The 27447-nt window shown below is 40.5% G+C and overlaps 2 protein-coding genes across 4 annotated transcripts in view; one reads left to right on the forward strand and one right to left on the reverse strand.

Moving 5' to 3' along the window:
* Window positions 1-19906, forward strand: part of PYROXD1 (pyridine nucleotide-disulphide oxidoreductase domain 1) — a 40099-nt gene extending 20193 nt beyond the window's left edge. The window contains exons 7-12 of the mRNA XM_034782295.1: window positions 3483-3583; window positions 9182-9320; window positions 13274-13386; window positions 17205-17327; window positions 17589-17726; window positions 18724-19906. Of these exons, the coding sequence (XP_034638186.1) occupies window positions 3483-3583; window positions 9182-9320; window positions 13274-13386; window positions 17205-17327; window positions 17589-17726; window positions 18724-18972 (863 nt within the window). The 3' untranslated portion in view covers window positions 18973-19906. The remainder of the gene's footprint in view (window positions 1-3482; window positions 3584-9181; window positions 9321-13273; window positions 13387-17204; window positions 17328-17588; window positions 17727-18723) is intronic.
* Window positions 19907-23597: 3691 nt separating this feature from the next.
* RECQL (RecQ like helicase) overlaps window positions 23598-27447 on the reverse strand; it is a 33363-nt gene continuing 29513 nt past the window's right edge. For all 3 annotated transcript variants that reach the window (XM_034782306.1, XM_034782315.1, XM_034782322.1), the window contains one exon: window positions 23598-27384. In XM_034782306.1, the coding sequence (XP_034638197.1) occupies window positions 27214-27384 (171 nt within the window). In that variant the 3' untranslated portion in view covers window positions 23598-27213. The remainder of the gene's footprint in view (window positions 27385-27447) is intronic.

Raw genomic sequence — 27447 nt, forward strand, 5'->3', positions numbered from 1 at the left:
TTTCAACGGAGCCTGTCACCCCTCCTGATAGGGACTGTGTGTATGGGGGGGCTATGTGACTTTGTGGCAGGGGGGGGACGGTTACAGATCCCCTGCTGTGTGGCTCTGTGATCCTGCCTAAGGACCGCCGCTTAAGATCTCTAACTGCCCTCCCCTGCCACAAAGTCACAGAGCAACCCACCCCCCACCACATAACATGAAAAGAACCTCCCAGACTAACCAGGGTAAGTAGTCACTGCATCACTGCACTATGTATGTGCCCTGCTGCTGTGCCTGCCCCCGACTATGTACCCTGCCAAAGGTGACTGTCCTGTCCAATTACCAACCCCCTTTCCCCCCCTCCTCCAAAAGAACATGATGGAAACAGTAGTTAACAGAAACATATTTTTTATTATCAACTACACATGGGACTGGGAAGTGAAACTTGGACGGGGGCTTGTGTCAGGCGGGAAGGAAAGAACTTGTCAAACTTTGGGGACTGAGAGCCTTCTGCTGCTCGAGCTCTCTGCAGGGGTGGAGTGAGAGTTAGCAGGGACTCTGCCGCCTCTCCTTGTGTGCACTTTGGGTGAAGGGAGTATGGGACTTGGTGGCGGGGGAGGGCGGTTAGAGATGGACTGCAGCGGGGCTCTGTCCTCCTGCCTCCGTTCCTGCAGAACATCCACAAGGCGCCGGAGCGTGTCCGTTTGCTCCCTCAGTAGTCCAAGCAGGGTTTGAGTCGCCTGCTGGTCTTCCTGACGCCACCTCTCCTCCCGATCCATGTTGGCTTGGTGCATTTGGGACAAGTTCTCCCGCCACTGGGTCTGCTGTGCTGCCTGGGCTCGGGAGCAGGCTATAAGCTCTGAGAACATGTCCTCCCGTGTCCTCTTCTTCTTATGCCTAATCCTCCCTAGCCTCTGGGAGTGTGATGACAGGCTAGGTTGTGAGACAGTCGCAGATGGGGCTGTGGGAATGGGAAAAAGGGAGTGAATTCCTCAGAAAGATAAATGTAGTTGTGAACAAAGAACATAGTCTTTCTCTGTGAACAGGACCATGCACAGCACCTATCACATGCGCACTCAGCACAAGGTCGAATTCTCGGCCTTCGCATTCAGTGTCTGGGGTTTTGCAGAGCACTTTTGAGAACCCTGTCAGGACAACGGAATTGCTCTTGCACGCAGACATGGTAAGCCGTAGATTCGTGGCAGCTTAAAACTTTAATATTAGCAATGGCCTCATTTCACATTGAAATCAATGTCGGTCCCTGCTGCCAGCAATCCGGCAAGCAGGAAGTCTGCTCCTGTCCCACACCCTCGCGGCTGTCCCCGGGAACGATCCCTTTCGGCTGACCCTCTCCCGCCTCCACCGCGTGGCTGCAAACCAGCGGTTACAGTTCTGTAAAGGAACGGTAAAGCAGTCCCAACACTAACATTCCCCTACCTCATTCAAAGCAGGTCATCATGAGCGACATCACCCTCATGAGGATCTCTGAGAGCGACAGACAGAGAATGCTCCGGGAAAGCCTTCAAAGACCAGGGCCGTATGCCGCCATGCTGTGCCAAGCAATGATTCCGGAGTACTTGCTAGTCTCGTGGCGCGGCAACGTGTCCTACTACGGAGGACCCAGTAAGGCCGCTCTCCCCAAGAACCTAATGCAGCGGATTTCAAATTACCTGCAGGAGAGCTTCCTTGAGATGTCCCAGGAGGATTTCTACTCCATCCCCGGACATATAGACCGCATCTTACTGTAGCTGCAGTAGCAGGGACTAAACAGTAGAGCGGCTTGGGCAGGACAATCATGCCAAACCGGACATTGCTAGATTTTTTTCAAATAGTTGCACTGCCCATGACTGAACCGTTAAGTTAATCAAAGTAATCATGAGAAACCCATTTTTTAAATTGTTAATAATCATGTTCTGTTACAAATAAATGTTTAGATGTTTACAACACTTACTGGATGATCCTTCACCAGATTCTGTGTCCGGGGTAACGGCTGGGGAGGGTTGGTAGGGGATCTCTGTAAGGGTGATGAAGAGATCCTGGCTGTCGGGGAAATCAGCGTTGTGAGCGCTGTCGACTGCCTCGTCCTCCTCATCTCCTTCCTCATCTTCCCCGTCCGGTAACATGTGTGAGGATCCGGCCGTGGACACTATCCCATCCTCAGAGTCCACAGTCAGTGGTGGGGTAGTGGTGGCGGCCGCACCGAGGATGGAATGCAGTGCCTCGTAGAAACGGGATGTCTGGGGATGGGATCCGGAGCGTCCGTTTGCCTCTTTGGTCTTCTGGTAGCCTTGCCTCAGCTCCTTGATTTCACGCGGCACTGCGTTACATCCCGGCTGTATCCTCTCTCTGCCATGTCTTTAGAGATCTTCTCATAGATCTTTGCATTCCGTCTTTTGGATCGCAGCTCGGAAAGCACGGACTCATCGCCCCACACAGCGATGAGATCCAAGACTTCCCGATCAGTCCATGCTGGGGCCCTCTTTCTATTCTGAGATTGCACTGCCATCAGTGCTGGAGAGCTCTGCATCGTTGCCAGTGCTGCTGGCTCGCCACGATGTCCAGACAGGAAATGAGATTCAAACTGGCCAGACAGGAAAAGGAATTCAAATTCAAATTTTCCCGGGGCTTTTCCTGTGTGGCAGTTCAGAACATCCGAGCTCTTACTGCTGTCCAGAGCGTCAACAGAGTGGTGCACTGTGGGATAGCTCCCGGAGCTATTAACGTCGATTTCCATCCACACCTAGCCTAATTCGACATGGCCATGTCGAATTTAGCGCTACTCCCCTCGTCGGGGAGGAGTACAGAAGTCGAATTAAAGAGACCTCTATGTCGAACTAAATACCTTCGCGGTGTGGACGGGTGCAGGGTTAATTCGATGTAACGGCGCTAACTTCGACATAAACGCCTAGTGTAGACCAGGCCTTAGTCAGTACTGAACTAATGTGTCTGCAGAGTGCTAGGAGATGGGCTACTGCTCAATACAGTTTCTTTTGGATAAGACACAAAACTAAGCTTTCTAGTTTATTGTGGTCATTAAAGATCTCATTACACTAGATGCTTTTTAAAATTCCCCCATCTGTTTTAATTTAGATATTAATATTTTTTCTTTGTTACAATGAGGGCCTGCAGTTTTCTGCTCACATGAGTAGCCCCATTGATTCATGTGAGTAAGGGTCTGTTGGAACAGCTCCTTTAATCTGTTATACTGTTGCTGGGTGCTTTCACACAGCGGTTACTTTTTATTCCATGTCTGGTTGCATGTGAGTGGTGGCTAAGGGGTGAAAGGTGTTGTTAAGAATACTATAAAATCCTGAAGTATGATGTGTTCTAGAAGTAGTGGAGTGTTTTGACTCCAGCACATTGTAATCCCTACTTCCCACCACAAGGTCACACTACTCTCTTAGTTCAGAATCCTTTGGAGTTGTGAGGATTGTATAATCGTGTATAAGGTGTTCGTATCGTGTATATGTTGAGTCTGATATTCTCCACATTCTTGACTTCAGGAAGTGAGAAGGAAGATGGAAGTGTGGCAGCAGCCGACAAACTAGGCACTGCCTTAGGCCCTGATTGGCATGAGGGCCTACATCTTAAAGGAACTAAAGAGGTAAGGCTGACATCATCCTAACTATATTTGTTTAGATGCTAGTTTAAGTGTGTGGGAATGCACTGGCAGTACAGCGCCACACAGTGTTTCTAGGAATAAAACCAGAATGCACATGAACTAATTCTCCTCATACACCAAATTTACATTTGTAAATCCAGTAACTTCAGTAGAGTTACTTCCAATTCTCCTCACATCAGTGAAAGTCAGATCTACTGCTGTGCTTCATCTTCAGATACAAGCTCAAATGTTTTTTTCCACATTTCTGTGGGATTGGGTCTGATTGTAGTTTTAATAAAGAGCAACAAAAGCTATTTGCATACTCTCTAACTTCAGCTGCTTCAAATAAAGTTTAATCTCAGAGAGAGGCTATAATGAAACTCACCCAAAGGTACAGTGCACAACAGTCACTTATCACTACAGATATTCATGTTTCCTTTTTTAGTGAAACAGTATAAATACATTTTTAAAACGCTGGAAGTAGGGTTGTGTGGACCTTTTTTGTTTGAAAAAAAACAAAACAAACAAAAATCAACTGAGTGGGCATTTCTATGTTTTTATCAGATTTTCATTTTTTGAACTTTTTGGTCACTCTGAAGTATTTATTTGAATATAACATATATTTGAAAGATTTTTATGTGAGAAATATTAACCTCAAATTTCAATTTTGAATTAAATTTTTAACTATTCTAAAAAGTTAGAAAGAAAGGAATGGGCATATCAAAGTTGTTGCTGTGCCTCTCAAAATAATCATAGAATCATAGGACTGGAAGGGACCTCAAGAGGTCTTCTAGTCCAGTCCCCTGCACCCAAGGCAGGACTAAGTATTATCTAGACCATCTCTGACAGGTGTTTGTCTAACCTGCTCTTAAAAATCTTGAATGATGGAGATCCACAACCTCCCTAGGCAATTTATTCCAGTGTTTAACCACCCTGACAGTTAGGAAGTTTTTCCTAATGTCCAACCTAAACTGCCCTTGCTGCAATTTAAGCTCATTGGTTCCTGTCCTATCCTCAGAGGTTAATGAGAACAATTTTTCTCCTTCCTCCTTATAACAACGTTTTATATACTTGACAACATGTGTCCCTGCCCCCCACTCCCCCATCAGTTGTCTTTTCTCAGACTAAACAGACCCAGTTTTTTCAATCTTCCTTTATAGGTCATGTTTTCTAGACCTTTAGTCATTTTTGTTGCTCTTCTCTGGACTTTTTCCAGTTTGTCCACATCTTTCCTGAAATGTGGTGCCCAGAACTGGTCACGATATTCCAGTTGAGACCTAATCAGTATGGAGAAGATCAGAAGAATTACTTCTTGTGTCTTGCTTACAACACTCCTGCTAATACATACCAGAATTATGTTTGCTATTTTTTCAATAAGTGTACACTGTTGACTCATATTTAGCTTGTGATCCCCAGATCCCTTTCCACAGTCATTTCTAAGTCCTTCTTAGACAGTCATTTCCCATTCTGTATGCATGCAACTGATTGTTCCTTCCTAAGTGGAGTACTTTGCATTTGTCTTTATTGAATTTTGTCCTATTTACTTCAGACCATTTCTCTAGTTTGTCCAGATCATTTTGAATTTTAATCCTATCCTCCAAAGTACTTGCAACCCCTTCCAGCTTGGTATCATCCGCAAACTTCATAAATTTACTCTCTGTGCCATTATCTAAATCACTGATGAAGATCTTGAACAGAACAGGACTCAGAACTGATCCCTCTGGGACTCCATTTGATATGCCCTTCCACCTTGACGATGAACCACTGATAACTACTCTCTGGGAACGGTTTTCCAATCAGTTATGCACCCACCTTATAGTAGCTCCATGTAGGTTGTATTTCCCTAGTTTGTTTATGAGAAGGTCATGCAAGACAGTATCAAAAGCCTTACTAAAGTCAAGATATACCACAACTAATTCTTCTCCCCAACCACCCTGTCAAAGAAAGCTATTAACTTGTTTTGACATGATTTGTTCTTGACAAATCCATGCTGACTGTTAATTACCACCTTATTATCATCTAGATATTTGCAAATGGATTGCTTAATTATTTGCACCGTTATCTTTCTGGATATTGAAGTTTAGCTGACTGGTCTGTAATTCCCCAGGTTGTCCTTAATTCCCTTTTTTATAGATTGGCACTATATTTGCCCTTTTCCAGTCTTTTGGAATCTCATTCGCCTTCCATGACTTTTCAAATATAATTGCTAATGGCTCAGATATCTCCTCAGTGAGCTCCTTGAGTATTCTAGGATGTATTTCGTCAGACCCTGGTGACTTGAAGACATCTAACTTGTCTAAGTAATTTTTAACTTGTTCTTTCTCTATTTAGTCTCTGATCCTACCTCATTTTCACTGGCATTCAATGTTAGACATCCAATTGCTACTAAACTTTTTGGTGAAAACTGAAACAAAAAATCATTTAGTAATTCTGCCATTTCCACATTTTTTTTTGTTATTGTTTTCCCCGCCCCATTGAGTAAAGGGCCTTTCCTGTTCTTGGTCTTCCTCTTGCTTCTAATGCAGGGGTTCTCAACCTTTTTCCTTCTGAGCGCTCCCACCCAATATGCTATGTTGTGCCACTGCAACTGTTTCTCAGTAGATTAATAGCCAGGGCCAGTGTTAGGAGGTAGCAAGCAGTTCAGTTGCCCTGGGCCTTATGCCACAGGGGGCCCCACGAAGCTAAGTTGCTCAGGCTTTGGCTTCAGTCCAGAGCAGCAGGGCTCGGGATTTGACTTTCTGCCCTGGGCCCCAGTGAGTCTAACGCTGGCCCTGCTCTCTGGTTTATTTTGGCAGACCCCCTCAAACCTGCTCATGGCCCCCTAGGGGGCCCCGGAGCCCTGGTTGAGAACCGCTGTTCTAATGAATTTGTAAAATGTTTTCTTGTTATCATGTATGTCTCTAGGTAGTTTAATCTCGTTTTGTGCCTTGGTCTTTCTAAAATCATCCCTAAATGCTTGTGTTGTTTGTTTATATTAATCCTTTGTAATTTGACCTAGTTTCCACTTTTTGTAGGACTCTTTTTTGAGTTTTAGATTATTGAAGGTCTCATGGTTAAGCCAGGGTGGTCTCTTGCCATACTTGCTATCTTTCCTGCGCAGTGGGATAGTTTGCTCTTGTGCCCTTAATAACGTCTCTTTGAAAAACTGCCAACTCTCTTGAACTGTTTTTCCCCTTAGACTTGCTTCCCTTGGGATCTTACCTACCAACTCCCTGAGTTTGCTAACGTCTGCCTTCTTGAAATCCATTATCTTTATTGTGCGGTTTTCCCTCCTACCATTCCTTAGAATCATGAACTCTACCCTTTCATGATCACTTTCATCCAGGCTGCCTTCCACTTTCAAATTCTCAACCAGTTCCTCCTTATTTATCAAAATCAAATTTAAAACAGCCTCTCCCCTAGTAGCTTTCTTCATCTTCTGAAATAAAAAATTATTTCCAATACATTCCAGTAACTTGTTGGTTAATCCATACCCTGCTGTCTTATTTTCCCAACAGATGTCTGGGTAGTTGAAAGCCCCCCATCACCACCACGTCCTGTGCTTTGGATGATTTTGTTAGTTGTTTATAAAAAGCCTCATCCACCTCTTCTTCCTGGTTAAGTTGTCTGTAGTAGACCCCTACCATGACATCTTCCTTGTTTTTTTTTAACCCTTTTATCCTAACCCAGAAACTTTCAACACGTCTGTCTCCTATTTCCATCTCAACCTCAGTGCAGGGGTATACACCAGGGGTAGGCAACCTTTCAGAAGTGGTGTGCCGAGTCTTCATTTATTCACTTTAATTTAAGGTTTTGCATGCCGGTAATACATTTTAATGTTTTTTAGAAGGTCTCTCTCTATAAGTCTATATTATATAACTACACTATTGTTGTATGTAAAGTAAAAAAGGTTTTCAAAATGTTTAAGAAGCTTCATTTAAAATGCTGATCTTACGCCGCCAGCCTGCTCAGCCCGCTGCCAGCCTTGGGTTCTGTTCACCTAGGCCGGCAGCGGGCTGAGTGGGGCCTGCAGCCGGGACGCCAGCTGGCAAGGGGCCGGCAGCTGGGACCCCAAACCTGGGGGGGGTTTCAGGGGTCAGAGCAGAGGGCTGGAGGGTGTGGGGGTGCAGGGCAGAGGCCTGGGGGTGGGGTACAGGGGTCAGGGCAGAGGGCTGGGTGTGTGTGAGGGGGTGCAGGGCAGAAGGCTGGGTGTGTGTGTGGGGGGGTCAGAGGTAAGGGCTGGGAGGTGTGGGGGTGCAGGGCGGAAGTCTGGGTGTGTGGGGGGGGTTCAGGGATCAAGGCAGAAGGCTGGGGGTGTATGGGGGGAGTTCAGGGGTCAGGGCAGAGGGCTGGGGGTGTGTGGAGGTGCAGGGCAGAAGGCTGGGTGTGTGTGGGGGGTTCAGGGCAGAGGGCTGAGGTGCTCGGCTCGTGGGGGTGCTCCCAGCCCCCTGCCCTGAGCGGCTCATGGGATATGCCCTGTTCCACCCCCTTCCCCAAGGACCCGTCCCTACCTCTTCTCTGCCTCCTCTACGGAGCAGCGAGCATGCTGCCACTCGTCCCCCTCCCCCTGATCGGCGCAGGGAAGGAGAGGAGGAGGGGCAGGAAAGCACCACACTGGGGGAAGAAGCGGGGCTGCCGCAGGACCAAGCTTCTGTCTCCTGCCCCCGCAGGGGAGAGCGATGGGTGGGGGGACTGAGTGGGGCTGGGGGCCGGGACTGCGGCAGGCAGCAGCATGCCACTCAAAATCGGCTTGCGGGCCGTGTTTGGCACGCATGCCATAGGTTGCCGACCCCGGTATACACTTTTGATATATAAGGCAACGCTTCCTCCACTTTGATACCACTGTTGTCAACAAAATATAGCTGTGATTTGTTGAAATTTGTACTGAGCATGAGGAAGATTATGATCAAAACATAGCATGCAGGGAAGCACTAAACTTACAAAAGCAATTGAAGGAAGTTTCAGAGACTTGACAGATTGGAGAGTGGTGGTACTACTGGTGCAGTCTGTGGGCATTTGGTTTACTGTAATCAATATCAAGGAATGAGAACTGCAGAAGGATTGAATCATAAAATGATTCCGAAAAACTATGGCATCTCTGCATGACTAACATGCCTGATCCCAAATGTTAGTCATAGATTGAGCTCAGAACTGGAATAAGTTGAAATGTGGCAGATGCAAACATAAGAGAGAAGGAAGGAACTCAACAAATCCAAATCTATGTATGTTGTCATAAGAGGTAGTCACAGTTCATTTAATCAAAATGCTGAAAAATTGTGGAATTGAAATCTTGAAAGACAGGATAGTTGAAATCAGATTTATCATATTTTTTAAAAATCTGCACTCTTCTCTAGACAACTCAGTGTCAGTTGAGCATGTCTTTAGCCATTAAGATTGTTTTGGTTAAAACTCCATGACAAAGAAGGTGATGAAAAAGCAGGTAAGTACTGATACTGAAGGGCTATAACAAAAGGGACTCAACTAATGTGTCAGATTTCAACATTTGGGACATTCTTTTTCATCTTACTAATATTTAATTCAGGAGAAAGTTTTCTAGCATGTATGATAGTATTGTTATTGCTAATTGTTGTATATCTTGTAACTATCCATTTTCTTATTTAGTTTTCTCACAAAGTTCACATTGAAACACTGTGTGAAATAAAGAAAATATACCTTCAGCAAGAATTCAAGCAGCTGCAGAAGACTTCTTTGTCTTTTCCTAAAGATAATTCAGATAACCAGAATGCACACCCAGATGAAGGTAAGTATCACAGAAGAAACAATATGCAGATACTAATTTGAAACCCTCCTTGAGGATGCAAACATAGCAGAAGTACAATTTATTTGTATTATTTGTTTCAAAGCAAATAAAATAGATGGGGACAGATCATCTGTTTCCGTAAGTTAGCATAGCTCCATTAAGTCAATGAAGCTATGAAAACTTACACCAGCTGAGGATCTGACCTATGGGCTCCAGACCAGCAAATAACTATGCCCAGACTTAAGCCCGCTGGAATTAACAGGGCACTGTGCTAATAATGGGGACAGTCAGATAAAGGCACATACCTATTATCACAGTAAAAACAGAAAAAAAAGTTCTTCATTATCCTTATTTGAATGCCTGAGAGAATATGTAAGGGATAATCCTGAGGTGGTAGGGGAATTGACTAAGACCACCTTCTGGTTCCAGCTTTAACTTTTGATCCTATGTAGACGATTCCTATTAGAATTTTGTAAGAATGGTCATACTAAATCAAACCAATGGTCCATCTAGACCAGCATCCTGTCTTCTGACAGTGGTTAGATGCTTCAGAGGGAATGAACAGAAGACAGCAATTACTAAGTGAGCCATCCTGACATCCAGTCCCAGCTTCTGGCAATCAGTGGTTTAGGGACACCCAGAGCATGGGGTTGCATCCCTGACCATTTTGGCTAATAGCCATTAATCGACCTATGCTCCATGAATTTACCTAATTCTTTTTTAATCCAATTATACTTTTGGCCTTCACAACATCCCCTGGCAATGGGTACCACAGATTGAGGGTGTCCGATGTGTGAAGAAGTACCTCCTTACATTTCTTTTAAAACTGTTGCCTATTTATTTCATTGGGAGACCCTTGGTTCTTGTGCAAAGGGGTAAATAACACTTCCTTTTTCACTTTCTCCACACTATTCATGATTTCATAGACCTCTGTCATATCTCTCCTTAGTCTTCTCTTTTCTGAGCTGAACAGTCCCAGTCTTTTTAATATATCCTTATGTGGAAGCTGTTTCATACCCTTAATCATTTTTGTTGCCCTTCTCTGTACCTTTTCTAATTGTAATATATATTTTTTGAGATGGGGTGACCAGAACTGTATGCAGTATTCAGTATGTGGCCGTACCATAGATTTATAGTTGCATTATGATATTTGCTCCTTACTATCTACCCCTTTCCTAATGGTTCTTAACATTCTGTTAATTTTTTTGACTGTTGTGGCATATAAAGCGGATGTTTTCAGATGATGACTCCAAGATCTCTTTCTGAGTGGTAACAGCTAATTTAGACCCCATCATTTTGTATGTATAATTGGGATTGTGTTTTCCAATGTGCATTACTTTGCACTTATCAACATTGAATTACATCTGCCATTTTGTTGTCCATCACCCAGTTTTGTGAGATTGCTTCGTAACTCTTCACAGTCAGCTTTGGACTTAATTATCTGGAGTAATTTTGTATTGTCAGCAAACTTTGCTACCACGCTGTTTACTCCGTTTTCTATATCATTTATGATTATGTTGAACAGCACAGGTTTCAATACAGATCCTTTTGGGACCCTGCTATTTACCACTTTCCAATATGAAAACTGATCATTTGTTCCTACCCTTTGTTTCCTATCTTTCAACCAGTTTCTGATCCACAAGTGCACCTTCTCTTTTATCCCATGAATGCTTAGTTTGCTTAACAGGCTTTGGTCAAAAGCTATCAGCCGGATCACCTGTGTCCACGTTTCTTGACACCCTCAAAGAATTCTAATAGATTGATGAGGCATGATTTTCCCCTAGCGATATTACTGTTCCCCAACATATCATGTTAATCTATGTGTCTGATAATTCTGTTCTTTGCTATAGTTTCAAACAATTTGTCTGGCATTCCATTAAGTATCCTCCACTTATCTGGTACAGAGGCTGATTTAAGCAATAGGTGACAGTAGTTCTGGAATTTCGTGTTTGAGTTCCTTCAGAACTCTTGGCTGAATACCATCTAGTCCTGACTTTTTACTGTTTAATTTATCAATTTGTTCCAAAATCTCCTCTGTTGAAACCTCAATTTGGGACAGTTCCTCAGATTTGTCACCTAAAAAGAATGGCTCAGATGTGGGACTCTCCCTCATATCCTCTGCAGTGAAGACCAATACAAAGAATTAATTTAGCTTCTCCACAATAGCCTTGTCTTCCTTGATTGTCTAGTGAGCCCACTGATTGTTTTTGATATACTTTTAAAAAAATGCTGTTAATTTTTGTGTCCTTTGCAAGTTGCTCTTCAAATTCTTTTTTGGGGCCTAATTATACTTGTACACTTGACTTGCCAGAGTTTATGCTCCTTTCTGTTTTCCTCAGTAGGATTTGACTTCCATTTATAAAGGATGCCTTTTGCCTCTAACCATCTCTTTTACTCTGTTGTTTAGCCATTGTAGCATTTTTTCCCCCTCTTACTGTTGTTGTTTTTTTTTAATTTGGGGTATATATTTATTTTGAGTCTCTATTCCGGTATTTTAAAATCGTTTCAATGCAGCTTGCAGGTCTTTCGCTCTTGTCACAGTTCCGTCTAATTTCCATTCAATTAACTTCCTTGGTTTTGGGTAGTTCCCCTTTGTGAAGTTAAATGCTATTGTGGTGGATTTCTTTGGTATTTTCCCCTCTAGAAGGATGTTAAATTTAATTACATTATGGTTTTAACAACAAGTGGTTCAGCTATATTCACCTTTTGGACCAGATCCTGTGCTCCACTTAGGACAGAGTCAAGTACTGCCTCTCCCTTTGTGGGTTCCAGGACTAGCTGCTCCAAGAAGCAGTCATTAATGGTGTCTAAAAATGTTATCTCTGTACCCTGTCCTGAGGTCACATGTTCCCAGTCAACCTGGGGAGAGTTGAAATCCTCCATTGTTATTGGGTTTTCTGTTCTCGTAGCCCCTCTAATCTCCCTGAGCATTTCACAATGACTGTCACCATACCAGTCAGGTGGTCAGTAGTATATTCCTAGTGCTAAACTCTTATTTTTCGAGCATGGAATTTTTATCCATAGAGATTATATGGTACAGTTTGATTCATTTAAGATTTTTACTATATTTGACTCTATGCTTTCTTTCACATTTAGTGCCCTTCCTGCACTAGCACGATCTACTCTGTTGTTCCTATATAGTTTGTATCCTGGTATTACCATGTCCCATTGATTACCATTGTTTCTCCAAGTTTTTGTGATGCCTTTTATATCAATATCCTCATTTAATATGAGGCACTTAAGTTCACCCATCTTAGTATTTAGACCTCTACCATTTGTATACAAGCACTTATAAAATTTTTCAATATTAAATTGTCTGCCTTCATATGATGTAATTAAAAGGGATTTTTTTCCATTTGACTGTTTCTCTTCAGTTCCTACCTGTACTTTATCAACTTCTATCCTCTCCTTTTTTACTAGGATATAGAGTATTCCCTTTAATAAATCCTCCCTAACTGATGTCTCTGTCTGAACTTGTGCTCCTCTACACCTGTTGGTCTCTTAAAATGTAATAATCTTAAAATGTTAGTGCATTAATTCAGTAAAGCATTTTCTGGGTATTACATGTATAGATTTAATAATAATACTTAGCATTTATATAAGACTTTATATCTTCATAGTACTTTACAAACACAATATAATCCACATAATACCCCAGTAAGGTGGGAGCAGTGGTGAGTAGTAGTAGTATTCCTATTTTCCAAATGGGGAAACTGAGGCCAAGTAAATCCAAAAAGGAATTAATAGCAGAACAAGGATTTGATCTTTGGTGTCTAGGCTCCTAGGCCTATGATTAAAATAAGAAAAGTGGTGGGCAAATTGTGAGAATTATTTTTGCTTCGAATAATAAGGTAGGGTATTCGCAAGTAACTTATTCCTTGTGTATTTCATGCCTTATTAAAATAATAACATGCAGTGATTGTGTTCTCAGGTTAGAATTTTCACTTTTTCAGAGCTGTGGCCTGTATATATGGAATTAACCAATGGGAAGATATATGGCTGTGATTTCATTGTCAGTGCAACTGGAGTTGTGCCAAATGTTAAGCCATTTCTTGATGGTAATAATGTAAGGGTCATTATTAAATATAACTACTGACTTCTTTTTAAAACAAAAGGAAATATACTTTGGTAGCTATTTTATGTTACATTTCCTAAGATAAAATGTTGAAAGGTAAGGATTTTGCATGTTGTAAACAAATTTAAAATGAGGTGTATGCTATGAAATTGAGTACTCTAGAAATTCCTAACATATTAAAAAATGAATTTCTGTAGAGTTATGGGCCCCTTCAATTGGACCAAATCAATATCAAAGCTGGAATTAAAATTTGAGAATTCCTAGCTCACAGTTACATGTTGACACCATGAGATCATGCTGCTTCCCATACTTATATCTATGTTAAGAGTGTTGTTGTTTTTTTGTAGTTTACGGTGTTGGTAAAACACGGGTTACTAAGCAAAACATACAGCTGATATTACAAAAACATCTTAGTTTCTTACCTAGTGTTCAGCACTAAGGTATGAAATGTAAATTGTGAATTACTGCTACATGTTGATTCGCTTGTGAAGTCACTCGTACTCCTTTGTTACATCCCTATGGGATATCAGTAAATTAAAAAAAAACAAAAAACAAACAAACAAAACCCTTGCAAAGCTACACCATGTACTAAAAACAACATTTTATGCTCCCTTAGGGTTCTATGCTTTCTGTAACACCAAGGAATTAATGTATGCTGATGTGTTACAATGGAGTGTAATCTGGCTGACTTCCACTTCAGGCGATCTTAAGTTAAAATAAGTTTAGAATCATAAAAGTACCAATGACCATCTTACCAATGCTACATCTGGATTTTGGAGTTAGCTCACTTTAAAAGAAAAATATGTGCAGATCACTTGTAAAACACAGCACTGATCTCAGTTTTAAACTGTGTTCTAATAGTTTTTATGTGAATATGAACAGCACATATTAACGTGCTCTCTGTGGGACTACAATTTAAAACCACTATGAAAATTAAGTTAACACTGAATATGCCCAGCCGCTTATTAAACAGATATTCAAACAGAGTTCATTACATCTGTAGTCTGTACTGATTGCCTGTTTTAGATTGAATTTGAGGTGTTGATTTTGACCTATAAATCCCTAAATAATATGGAGCCTTTCTGTGTGAGAAACTGCCACTGGGTGATTTTGGGAAAAGGGTCAAGATGTCTGCTGCTGATCAAGCAAAAGGAGGTGGCAGGGAAGTAGAAAGAGAAGAGCTTGAGGAAGGCTGGAACACATGGTCAACAATTTGAACTGGATTCTGAAATGAATGGGGAGCCAGGGAAGTAGTTTGTAGGTGGGGGTGGTGTGATAGCACTCCTTTATATGTGTGAAAAGGTGGGAAGCAGCATGCTGAACATGTTTGATCTTGGTGAAGCTGTAAAAAAGGGAGCTGCCATAGCTAATAGCATCACTTTTTGATATTGGGCCAGATTAATTTAGTTGGTAAATTTACAGAAGGGATTAATTTAGTCCATTATATCCAAATGGGATGCTGCTATAAATAAACTAAATAAAATAAATGAGATTGCAGCAGAATAGTATTGCTGTATTCAGGAATAAAGGCTGACAAAGTACAGGGTAGGAAAAGAATAAACAGCCTCTAAAAGAAGAAACCACACCACATTTTTTAACTAATTTATTTTTGCCATTTTGAGTGTCTTTTTATGTTTGAAGGATAACATTGAGTGGTATTGAGAAATTAAATGTAGCTCTTGAATATAACATGGAGAAGTGTTTTATTAGCTCAGCCAAAGATATTTAACCAGGACATACATAGATAGTTGGAAAAGCTGCTTTAATGTGGCGTACCTCCGGGAACCTATTTTCTTCAATTAAAATGAATGAGTTTTCTGTTTTAACAAGACAGTTTTAATTATACAAGCTGCTTTGTGGTGATGGTTTCTTTTCCTGACAGTTATAAGTAGTCCTATTAGAAGTCTGGTTAAAGGTCACAAATTTGGCTAATAACTAGGGCTGTCAATTAATCACAGTTAACTCATGCGATTAACTCAAAATAATAGCGATTAATTGCACTTAACAATAGAATACCAATTGAAATGTATTAAATATTTTTGATGTTTTTCTACATTTTCAATATTGATTTCAATTACAACACAGAATACGAAGTGCACAGTACTCACGTTATATTATTTTTTATTACAAATATATACACTGTAAAAATTATAAACAAAAGAAATAGTATCTTTCAATTCACCTCATACAAGTACTGAAGTGCAATCTCCTTATCGTGAAATTATAACTTACAAATGCAGATTTTTTTCGTTACATAACTGCATTCAAAAACAAAATAGTGTAAAACTTTAGCGCCTACAAGTTCACTCAGTCCTACTTATTCTTCCAATCGCTAAGACAAACAAGTTTGTTTACATTGATGGGAGATACTGCTGCCTGCTTCTTATTTACAGTGTCACCTGAAAGTGAGAACAAGCGTTCATGTGGCACTTTTGTAGCTGGCTTGCAAGATATTTACATGCTAGATATGCTAAACGTTCGTATGCCCCTTCATGCTTCGGCCACCATTCCAGAGGACATGCTTCCATGCTGATGATGCTTGTTAAAAAAAATAATGCATCAATTAAATTTGTGACTGTACTCCTTGAGACGGAGAATTGTATGTCTCCTGCTCTGTTTTAACCGCATTCTGCGTATATTTCATGTTAGAGCAGTCTCGGATGATGACCCAGGATATGTTCGTTTTAAGAACACTTCCACAGCACTTTTGACAAAACGCAAAGAAGGTACCAATGTGAGATTTCTAAAAATAGCTACAGCACTCGACCCAAGGTTTAAGAATCTGAAGTGCCTTCCAAAATCTGAGAGGGATGAGGTGTGGAGCATGCTTTTAGAAGTCTTAAAAGAGCAACACTCCGATGCGGAAACTACAGAACCCAAACCACCAAAAAAGAAAATCAGCCTACTGCTGGTGACATCGAACTCTGATGATGAAAGTGAACGTGCCTCAGTCCGCACTGCTTTGGATCGTTACCAAGCAGAACCCATCAGCAGCGTGGAAGCATGTCTTATGGAACTGCGGTTGAAGCATGAATGGACATATGAATCCTTAGCACATCTGGTACATAAATATCTTGCAACGCCAGCTACAACAGTGCGACATTATAAACAAGGAGCAGGCAGCATTATCTCCTTCAAATTATAACCAACCTTGTTTGTCTGAGTAATTTGCTGACCGAGAAGTAGAACTGAGTGGACTTGTAGGCTCTAAAGTTTTACATTTTTATTTTCAAATGCAGGGTTTTTTTTTTTTTTTTTACATAATTCTACATTTGTAAGTTCAACTTTCATGATAAAGAGATTGCACTACAGTACTTGTATGAGGTGAATTGAAAAATACAATTTTTTAATTTTTTTACAGTGCAAATATTTAATCAAAAATAAATATGAAGTGATCACTGTACACTTTGTATTCTGTAATACAAATTGTAATTGAAATTAATATATTTGAAAATGTAGTAAACATCCAAAAATATTTAAAATGGTATTCTATTGTTTAACAGCGTGATTAATCTTTTTAATCGCTTGACAGCCCTACTAATAACCTTAGCCTGCATTGCCCAGTGGTAGCCAGGGAACTGCCCTGTTGGATAAGAGACGTAAATGTGATTTTAAAATTGCACGTTTTGGTTGAATGGAGTTGCCACATGTCTCTGCCATATTCAGCATGATGGACAGCTTTAAGACAAATACTATGTAAATGAGATAGGCACTTAACCAGGATGAATTTAAATCTCCTGGAGCATTCCAATTAAATGGCTTTTGCTAGGTTGTTTTTTTCTTCAGCACTGATCCATACAAATATTTAGTTTGCTCTAGGTGAAGATGGCGGTCTGAAAGTGGATAAACATATGCACTCTTCAGTAGCAGATATCTATGCAGCAGGGGATATCTGCACTGCATCGTGGGAACCTAGTCAGGTGTGGCAGCAGGTGAATAAATTTATATGCATTCTAATCCAAAGGCTAAATAGCACATTATGTTTGTACATCTAATGTATGTACATATGAGGTTTATTTAAGCAGTATATCTCAATAGTGTGATGATTCGACCTGATATTAATGCACCTATAGTTTGTTTCTGAAGACCAAGTCACTCCTCATCTCTAGGTGGGTGAGGTTACTAAGTATATATGATATGTGAACTGATATGTTCATTACACATAGCATGTCTGTTAACCTTGTATTTTTTAGATGAGGCTTTGGACCCAGGCTAGGCAGATGGGATGGTATGCAGCAAAGTGCATTGTAGCAGATTTTTTAGGGGAATCTATTGACATGGACTTCAGTTTTGAACTCTTTGCTCATGTTACAAAATTTTTCAATTATAAGGTAAGTAAACTAATTCTTACACAGTTAGTTTAAAAGCACTCATTATTTGGTATTGGCATCTGTTGATTTGATCAAACCAACCATCATGTCACTCAAACAAATGATTTCTTAGTTGGCTAATATTGACAAAGACACTGATTGTGTACTGTATATAAGATTCTGTTAATGTTTCATTCATTGTTTTTTATTGATGCTAACCATGAAGGCTAAACACTAGAACTGAATAGAGGGCCTACAAACACAAGTCAGTTTATCTCAACGAACTTATCCTCCATCTTTGACACACATTGCTAGCTCTATCCTTATAGTGCATTCCGTGGTTATATTGACTGTAAACTCAACATGATGGTGGTTCATTAAATGCTGTGCATCTCAATGGATGATTACTCTTAACCCCAACTCTTCAAATTAGTCATGTTCCAATGACAACTTTTTAAAGTAAATTGTCACTACGACTTCTGTGCCAAAATGATGGTCTTTATGTCATGTAAAAATAGCCATGGAGATGAGATTTAGATCACCAAACTAGTTTAATCTGAGATCTAAGAGAGATGCAAATTCAGTTTTCTACAGGTGATTAAATATATCTTTTGCCATCTGGTTCATAATCCCGTTTTGTAATGTCTGTGAAATCATCCTACTATCAAATAGACACAGCGCAGTTCCCAGTGGGTCAAATGTCAAAGTGCTTTTTAAAGGTAAGTAATTTATTGCTCTTATGGAGAAGGAAATTAAATCACAGGGTGATAGCAGACTGCCCCAAGGAGATATAGTGATGTGGGGGCAGAGTGAGGAATAGAACCCAGGTCTCTTGACGCCTAGTTCTCTGCTCTAGATCATGCTGCCTATAAGCAAGTGAGAATTGTTTGTACATGGCTGGGAGTAGAATTTCCCATTAACATCAACCCTTTTGAAGTTTACAGCATTTGCAGCAAAGAGAAGATTCCAAATCATTGTGTTCCTCTTGTAATATCTTAATTTTTCGCCCCATCTCTAGGTGGTACTTTTGGGAAAGTACAATGCTCAGGGTTTGGATTTGGATCATGAACTAATGTTGAGGTGTACCAAAGGGCAAGAATACATCAAAGTGGTGATGCAGAATGGACGAATGATGGGAGCTGTATTGATTGGTGAAACAGACTTAGAAGAAACCTTTGAAAACTTGATTTTAAATCAGATGGATCTTTCAGCATATGGAGAAGATCTCCTAAATCCAAATGTTGACATAGAGGATTATTTTGACTGAAACAAAAACACTGCTCTCCGTTATCTTATTTAGAGTTTGAACTTCCAGTGCTGTGGTTTATATAACAGTTTACTCAATTTACAGAAATCAAGTAACCAAGTGTAATTACAATTCTGGAGTGAAAATATTGTGCTGGTGCTGCCAGACATTAAGAGGCAGTTGGGAGATATGTGCTGAAATGGAGTAGCACAAAAAAAACCAAAATTCTTCAGCATATCAGGGCAAAGTGTATATATGTCTACTGTAAATCACATTGGGTGGTGGTGTTTTTTTTAAAACAAGAATTTTTCCACATTTTAGTAATATAGTACTTGAAAACCTTGAACTGTGGCAACCCGATTGGAATTATATATTGTTTGACAACTGGCTTTTCCTTCCTTGTCATTCTTAACCTAGCAAATCCAGTGTTTTGGGAGTACTGCGCTGGCTTGTCCTAGAAGTGTCAGATAGCAGCTTTGGGCAGGTAGAGCACAAAGGCATTTAAAGAAAGAGGTAGCAGTCACACTGCATTTTCAACATCACCTGCAGGAAGACTTGCAGTAAAAGGATCCCCTGGAGGAGCCTTACTCTTGGTAACTGCCACATCATGTCAGTTTGGGCATTATACAAATTTTCATTGGCCCATTCCCAAAGAGGAAGTCCAGGGCACGCATTAAGTTCTTTGTGGCCCCTTGTGTCCAAATGTGTGCGCAGGTTCTTCCCAGGTAACTGACACTGTCATTTAAGAAAGACACTTTTAAAGCAGGCTTGTTTTTGCTAAGACGTTTTTTCTCCCTCAGACTTATTTGCACTTTGTTTCCAGGGGGGGAGTTTGGAGGTATTAAAGCCTAAAATTTGTATTGTGGCAATTGCCAATGGAATATTTAATTTTGAGCTGCAAAATAATTACATGTTTTTATTTCTGCTATTAAAATAAATTTACTATAACAATCTAGCACATAGTATGTTGGAAGTTATACAAGCAGCATGTTATAAATGGTGATGTAAGGGTGCAAACCAACTCAAATCTCAAGCATAGCTAGCTTTCAATATCTGTTAACCTGGAAAATAAGTGCTCAAAAGAGCCAAGAACTTTAAAGCTATTCCTAAATATCTTCCCTGTATTCTACAGTGCAAGCTACAGCAATGAGATATTTTAATATAAAATAAGTTCATTTCCAAAGCAATTTTTTCTTTTTAAAATTGACAGTACAGTGCACGCCACTAAGTCAGGATAGCCATTTTCATTGCAACTTCTAAAAAAAAAAATCTCTTTAGCCTAATTATGTAGTACTCATTGCCATTCGTAAATGAGCAGGAGTGAATTAATTTCACTTAAAGGGAAGCTTTCATTTAAGTGGTGGTTAATCCTGTATGAAATTTTAAGCTTAATCTTAAGACATTGAAATTACTACAAGAAACAATAGAGATGAATCAAAACAGTAGTTTTGTACTGCATAAAAACTATTTTGGTATCTGTGAATATCTCTGAAAAAAAATGGTCTTAAATGGAAAATTAGTTAGACTTACATTTATTCCCAAAACTATACTAGGGCTCGGAGCCAAAAATATTGAAACAAGGAAGTTCAGCATTATTACAGATGCTCCATCACTGACACCTGCTGTTCAGAGAAAGGGGTGTGTGTGGAAAGCATGACTGTATGAGAGAAGGATGAAACTTAATCCAAGCTCCTCACAGAAAAGGTTATTTATCATGAAGCACTAACCTACGTAGGTGTGACTGCCCTTCGTGGCCCGGCCCTAGCCAAAGCAGCAGAAGATAAATGTAGTTTTAACCAACTGGAAAAGCTGTTAGATAAATACAGCATGTAAGAGTTTTGAAAATTTGAGCACATTAACCTTATAGGTACCTAAATATAGCTTTGTTGTAGGTACCTATTTTTTTAAAAATCTTGACAAATGCATATTTATGTAGGTGATTTGTCAGAGCTGCGTGAGGAATCGTGCATCATGTCTGCTCCTATTAAATCTACATCTAAGCACGTGAAGTCACTTGCTTATTAAATTCAGCTATAAAAAATTATTTTGGTGGAGGGGAGGGAGGTTGTACCACGGAAGACAAGAGAAGAGAAAGGTGAGTTTAGTTTTTAAAAAAATCATTATTTGAAGATTTTCTTTGGTGGTATGGACTGTTAATATAGACATATATGAAGGTTTGGTAAGGGAGCAAAGGATAGTTAAGGTGATCAAAACCACACGTTGAAAAGTAGCTTTTTTTCATAGCCATCATGTAATGCCCCAAAGCATGCTCCAGCATTCTGGTATGATCTGTTACCTGCCTACTGTTTCTGTGCAGCAATTATTTAAAAAAAAAAAAAAAACAACCTCTGACTTCAATGTTTGAAGGATGAGGCCCAGAGGTAAAAGTATGTGTGGCAGGAGAAGGTAGTGATATTGTAATTTCTGCCCACACAAGTACCATTAACAGGAGACAGCAGATGTTCAGAATATAGTTACCTTTTGTGGGGGCTGAATATATGAAGCCCATCAGATCTACTGGGCTTCATAGGGTTAGCTGCCCCTGGTTGTGGTTTGTGTGACCTGCTAGGTTGGTTCTCTGTGAGTTCAGACCTGCTAGAGCTCTTAACGTTTGGGGAGGGAAGTGGTGGTATTCTCTCCCACCCACTCATTTAGTATGGCTAAAAAAAGCTGTTGTTCCCAAGAGATTATACAGATCTTTATAATTTGATTTTTCCTCTTATCACTGAATAATCAATTAAATGTAAACATTTAGATTATCATTAAGCATGTGATGAACATCTATTAAAATGAATGAGGTAGTTCACACCTCTGAGCTATTGATTCAGGTTCTATGAACAAACATCAGTGTAACAGCTAGCTCTGAAAAAGTGACCCAAACGTACTCAACAACCACACCACAGAACCTTACAAATGGAATCTTGTGGAGAACAATGCTGTAGCATGAAAGAGGGACTGATATACCAGCACAGCCCAATCACAGCCCTGATCAGGCCCAGCCCTGCCAACCTTATCCTGGAAAAATGCAGTAACGTCAAGAAGTGTCTCATAATAAAACTTGCAGAATTTAGCCAAACACTACTGGTAGAATTGTGCGTGTTTGACCTCAGTCATAGAAAACTCTAGCCCAATGTCAAATATTTCTGTTTTCTTTCATAGGATAAAAGATAGCTAAACATTTTTTGAGATTTTGCTGAGGGGCTTGCACACATTTCTAGCCTTCATAATTATTTTCATGAAGTTGGCCAAAAGACTTTGCTAAATGCTAATTTTATAAATTTATAAAAAATGCAGCAAAATTTCTCATAACAGCTAAATATCCATTTGTTACTGTTTTTTTAAAGCCCTCCATGCCAAAATTTTCCTAATTAACAGTTTGTGTGTTTAAAAAGTAGCTGCAAGTAAGGATATCTGACATAAGAAATAGCACAATTATTTGATGTACCATAGCTGCTCCTGCTGTGGTACACCAAACTTCTAAGGTACCTAGTAGCACACCAAGTGTACCACACCTGTGCCAAGCACTGAAGGCACTTCAAATTCTAGGCACTTAAACCAAATGGGTCCCAACAACTCCTCATACACATGGCTAAAGGAAGGTTGCAAATACTCTAGCTACAGTGGCTTAGACAGTTGCAATTTAAGGTGGAACTACAGTGGTTCCTAGTTGGGTAGGGTTACCATACGTCTGGATTTTCCCAGACATGTCCAGCTTTTTGGGCCTCAAATCCCCGTCCAGGGGGGAATCCCAAGAAGCCGAACATGTCCGGGAAAATAGGTAGGTGCTGGGCCGGGGGTGCAGGGCTGGGCCGGGCCCGGCGGTGCGGGGCCGGCAGTCCTGGGTCAGGGGCCGGCGGTGCTGGGCCGGGCTCGGTGGTGTGGGGCCGGCAGTGCTGGGCTGGGGCAGCTGGGCTGGGGGCCGGCCCTGGGCCAGCACCCCAGGGCCCAAGCCGAGGCAGGCTGGGGCCGGGGCCAGCCACCGGAGGGAGCTGCTCGGTTGGGGAGGAGGGGGGCAGACGGGGCCGCGCCTCCTCCCCCCAGCTTACCTGCTGCCTGCTTCAGGCTTCCCGCAAATCAAATGTTCGCGGGAAGCAGGGGAGGGGGCGGAGTTGGGGCGGGGACTTTGGGGAAGGGGTGGAGTTGGGGCAGGGGCATGGGCGGGGCTGGGGCCCGGGCCCTGTGGAGTGTCCTCTTTTTGGACACTCAAAATATGATAACCCTATAGTTGGGCTTGGTGAGGGGAGGGCGGTGGGTGTTAGGGTTCCTCAGGTCTAGTATCTAGGTGCCTTTCTAGTCCAATCTCTGCTAGAGGCAAATAGGAGCTTTCAGGTTTTAAGGCCAGGATTTGTTAGTGGAGTGTATTATTGAGGCTCCTCTGCAGTTGCTTCCTGCCCAGTCTCTGCTGCTTGCCCACAGGTTCTGCACTACCTGATCTGGTTGCAATATCTACCACTCACAACCTGTTCATGCACAGTATGAGCTCTACCCATAACTCCCCTGCATTCAACTTCCCTGCTACTCCAAATTTACCATGCAGCCACCACTCCTTGAGAGCAAGATTATTTGCTGGGTCAGGTTCTTCTGCTTCCTCCCACTATGAACCAGGGGAATGGGATGACATCCATCATAGATGGTCAGTGGGAAGCGAACTGATGGGAATGGTAGTTTCCTGCTTAGCCGATTTAAACAAAGCATTCTGTGAGACTCCTACATGTTAAAAACAACAAGTCAGATACCATTTGCAAGTTAGAGATAATGGCACAGAAGAAGTGAGGCAGATGCCAGGGAGGGGGAAGGGGAACAAGACAACATCTTAAATCCGTTTTCCATTACTGTAGCTATTTTTTTTATATATCAAGCACATAGTTAAAATATACTATTCAGATACACAAAATAAAACCAAGTACAGCAATTGTTTCAAGACACAACATTTTGAAGCAAAATAGTGAGCTTCCAAAGAAATACAATGCCCAGTTCTGTAACAAAGTGCAAAAAGTCAGTACAATCACTTCTATGAAAATATTTCCTGTTTAAGTGCACATGTGTGGGTAGAATGTCAGTGTGCAACCAAGTGCTTACAGGCCACTTTTTGTCTACATTTAATAAAAAACATAACATTTGTACTCTTATCTTTGAGATTAAAAATTGTTGACATTTGAGCTTGCTAGCATAAAAGCCTGGCAGTTATCCTGAAGTTATAACAAAAGTAGGGTGGACCAGTACTGCTTTTAGGTCTTAAGCCATATGCTATGTAGAATTGGGCACCTACTCTATACTCACTTCAATTCTGATCCACTGTGATTTGTTAATGTACAATACTAAAAAAATTAAACACTAGACTTTCTGCAAGCTTATAGGTGGAAAAACCACCAGGATGGATTTATAGCAAAAAGCAAGAGTAATGGTTTGGTGGGGATCTCTCAAAAACACTTAATTTTCTACTCATATATTCCCTTCTACGATGAAATCTCCCACACCTTCAGCCTCAGGCCCGGTCAATGCTTAACTTGGAACAGAATTTGGAAACTGTTTTTGAATGTATTTCCAGCAAAACAGGCCAAAAATTATTCAAAATTAGTTTTGTTTGGAACAATATTTAAACTCACTTTCCAAATTCTATTCCAGGGCCAGTGTACATATAGTCAAAAGTTAAATACCAAAACTACAAACTTTAGCTGTATGTCAGAAATTACCAAATTCCCCACACTTTCAGAATATTTATCAAGACCAGGTGTTGTCCTACCACCAACCTTCCCTGTGATCTAATAGATCATTTTTCAGCATCATCTCGGTCTCAGTAATTATTACAGCTTTGACTAACTAGTTCAGCGCCACAAAGAACACTTAGCACATTAAGGATGAACCTGCTATGGACAACCATTCCCAGAAGCATAAGCCAGCACAACAATGCAGCCTCTGAAGTTTCCTTATGCCACCCCATTAAAGGGATTCATCTATTTGTGCAAGTTTTGTCTACTAAATTTCAGTGATCTGCATTTTTTCATGTCAACAGCATTACTTTAAGTAGCTGATCTGCAGATTGCCCACCAGGACAAAATTCACTAGTAAAATGTAAAATCTCTGTTTATATGGGATAAGAAAAATGTTAGGCATGGGCTTGCGTCAAATTTCAGATCCAGATCTGAACTTCACCAAAGTTCTAGGGGCTTGGGTCCATCTCGAATATACATATGTAAAATATACGTACACTTTAAAGCATGTGCATGCAAAGAAAAAAAAATCTTGGGGCATTTTTCCTTAGGCAATGTTACAGGCAAGGATGAATCCTAACAAGTCACTTTACAAAACCTGCAGTGGCCACATAGCATATTGCCTGATGGCAGGATGCTTTTACTTGCACAGTTCTAATGAGTATAGGCAAGGCCATGTACGTTCAGGATTTAGGAATGACAGATAGAATTGTCTTAATGTGTAACAATCCTTTCTCAGATTGACTAATGCACACAGCTTTCCTGATCATCCTGATTGTTATTGTAGGGCTGTTGGTAACCTTACATCATCAAACCTTTGGATGCATATTTAAGATAAAATAAAGTTAGTCAAAGGAAAATGTCAGTTTCAAGCTTCCAGGGTGTCACTGCAAACAAAAATGATAACATTCAGCTAGAGTGCCATCTCAAACTTTCCCTAAAATCATTTTTTAACTTGATTGGAACCGTTTTTTTATGTTCTCTTGTAGAAATTTGAATGTGAGGGACCAGATCCTCAGCTAGTGTAAATCCACATTGATTGTTCCCTTGACATGTGGGGCTATGCCAACTTGCACCACCTGAGGATCTTGTCCAAGGTCTTTGTTAGTAAATTTTGTTCTTTTCTGTCTGCTAGAAACACCGATTTACTTCCTAATTTCTGACAGATGAGCCAACAAAAGCTGCCTTGTTTGCTATCAATATCATCTAAGCTGTTGTCAATAATTATCAGCAGTATTCTACAAATAGGGATTGTTCAGTGACTTGTGCTCTCTTTGCTGTCTACAAAAATAACAGGCGTGCATACATGAATATTTATGTACGTTTCTCAGAGACAAAGTGGTTAAGCTAAAAAAATTAGGATTGAGAGGCTATACTGCAGGAGATAAATTTAATGTAGGCCATATTCTAGGACTAAAAGATTTAACAGTGTGAGTACTGGAAAACAAAATTTCCATAGCTGCTCCATGTCCTCCATGAAGTACTGATGTGCCAACAGATCAGAGAATACTGTCCACATCCTACCACAGCACAGATTGGAGCAGAAGTATGTGTGTTCCTGTGAGACTTTAGACTTAATTATTCCTCAATGAATGGCAAGGTTCCCATTGACTTCAATGGGAGCAGGATGAGGTCCAAGCTGAGGTATGTTGAACTAGTTCTATAGTTTGTGTTTAAAGGTAATGACTTATTTTTTTTCTTGGTCAGATTCATTAGTGAAATTGTTGTTTGTACATACTCCAAATAATACAACGTGAACTAAACCAAAGAAACATGCTCAAGAGCAACGAAGTGGGGGTTTTTTTGATTTGTTTTTGTTTTAAATAACATGCTTTTGAAAAGCCCACAAGGGAATTAGGTGCCTAACGCCCATTGATTTTCAGTAGTTCAGTAGGAGTAGGGCACCTAATTTTTTCACATGCTTAGAAAATACAACCATTAAACTAATATACCCTTTTCTAACATTTAAACAGATCTTGAAAGAGTAATTTTTTCATCTGAACAACAAGCAGGAGAAATTTAAGAAGATATGACCCCAATTTTTAAGAGATAATGTGATAAATATATTTGTTGTTGTGTATGTGAATATATACTGTTTAATTTGCTTTTCCCCATCATTAGAAGCAGTGTAGCTAGAGGGTATAATGAGGATGCTTTATGTTTATATGAGTTTTAAGTGCATTACTATAGTATATTTTACTATCAGACACTGTGTGCTTTGTAAAATAAAGAGGGTTGAAAAAAAGCAATATATACGGAAATGATCTGCAGGAGACATCAGATATGGACTGATTATTTTGAGGATAACCCTTTGTTTCTCTGTTGTCTACTTAACTGCATAATGCCAGATTTTTGTCTGCTTGTATGTTCAGAAATTGCATATATTTGTTTTTTGCCCAACCTTTCTGATGGACACACAAATCCTTTGCATTTAAAAGCAGCAATTAATAAAATACAAATTATACTTCTGTACCGAGTTCTCATAGAGAAGCAGAAATGATGGGATCCTAGATATATTTTTCCATTGTAAAATTCAGTACAGGACTACCAGCTAGTCGTCGTCATCCTCAAGCTTAAGCTTCTTTGCTTTAGGTTTGTTCTCACAATGGCGCCGATTCTGTGCTTTTGTCTTCTTTGCAGCAGAGTTTTGGACAGTCTCAGAAATGTCTTCTCGTACGTTTCCACCAATTCCTCCAGAATTAGAAGACTGAGGAGATTTGACCTGTGGATCATAAACACAGCTCAATTAAGACTAAGCCTCTCTTTCTCCTTCCTCAGAACATAT

This window comes from Trachemys scripta, chromosome 1, assembly GCF_013100865.1.
Source record: "Trachemys scripta elegans isolate TJP31775 chromosome 1, CAS_Tse_1.0, whole genome shotgun sequence".
Taxonomy (NCBI): domain Eukaryota; kingdom Metazoa; phylum Chordata; order Testudines; family Emydidae; genus Trachemys; species Trachemys scripta.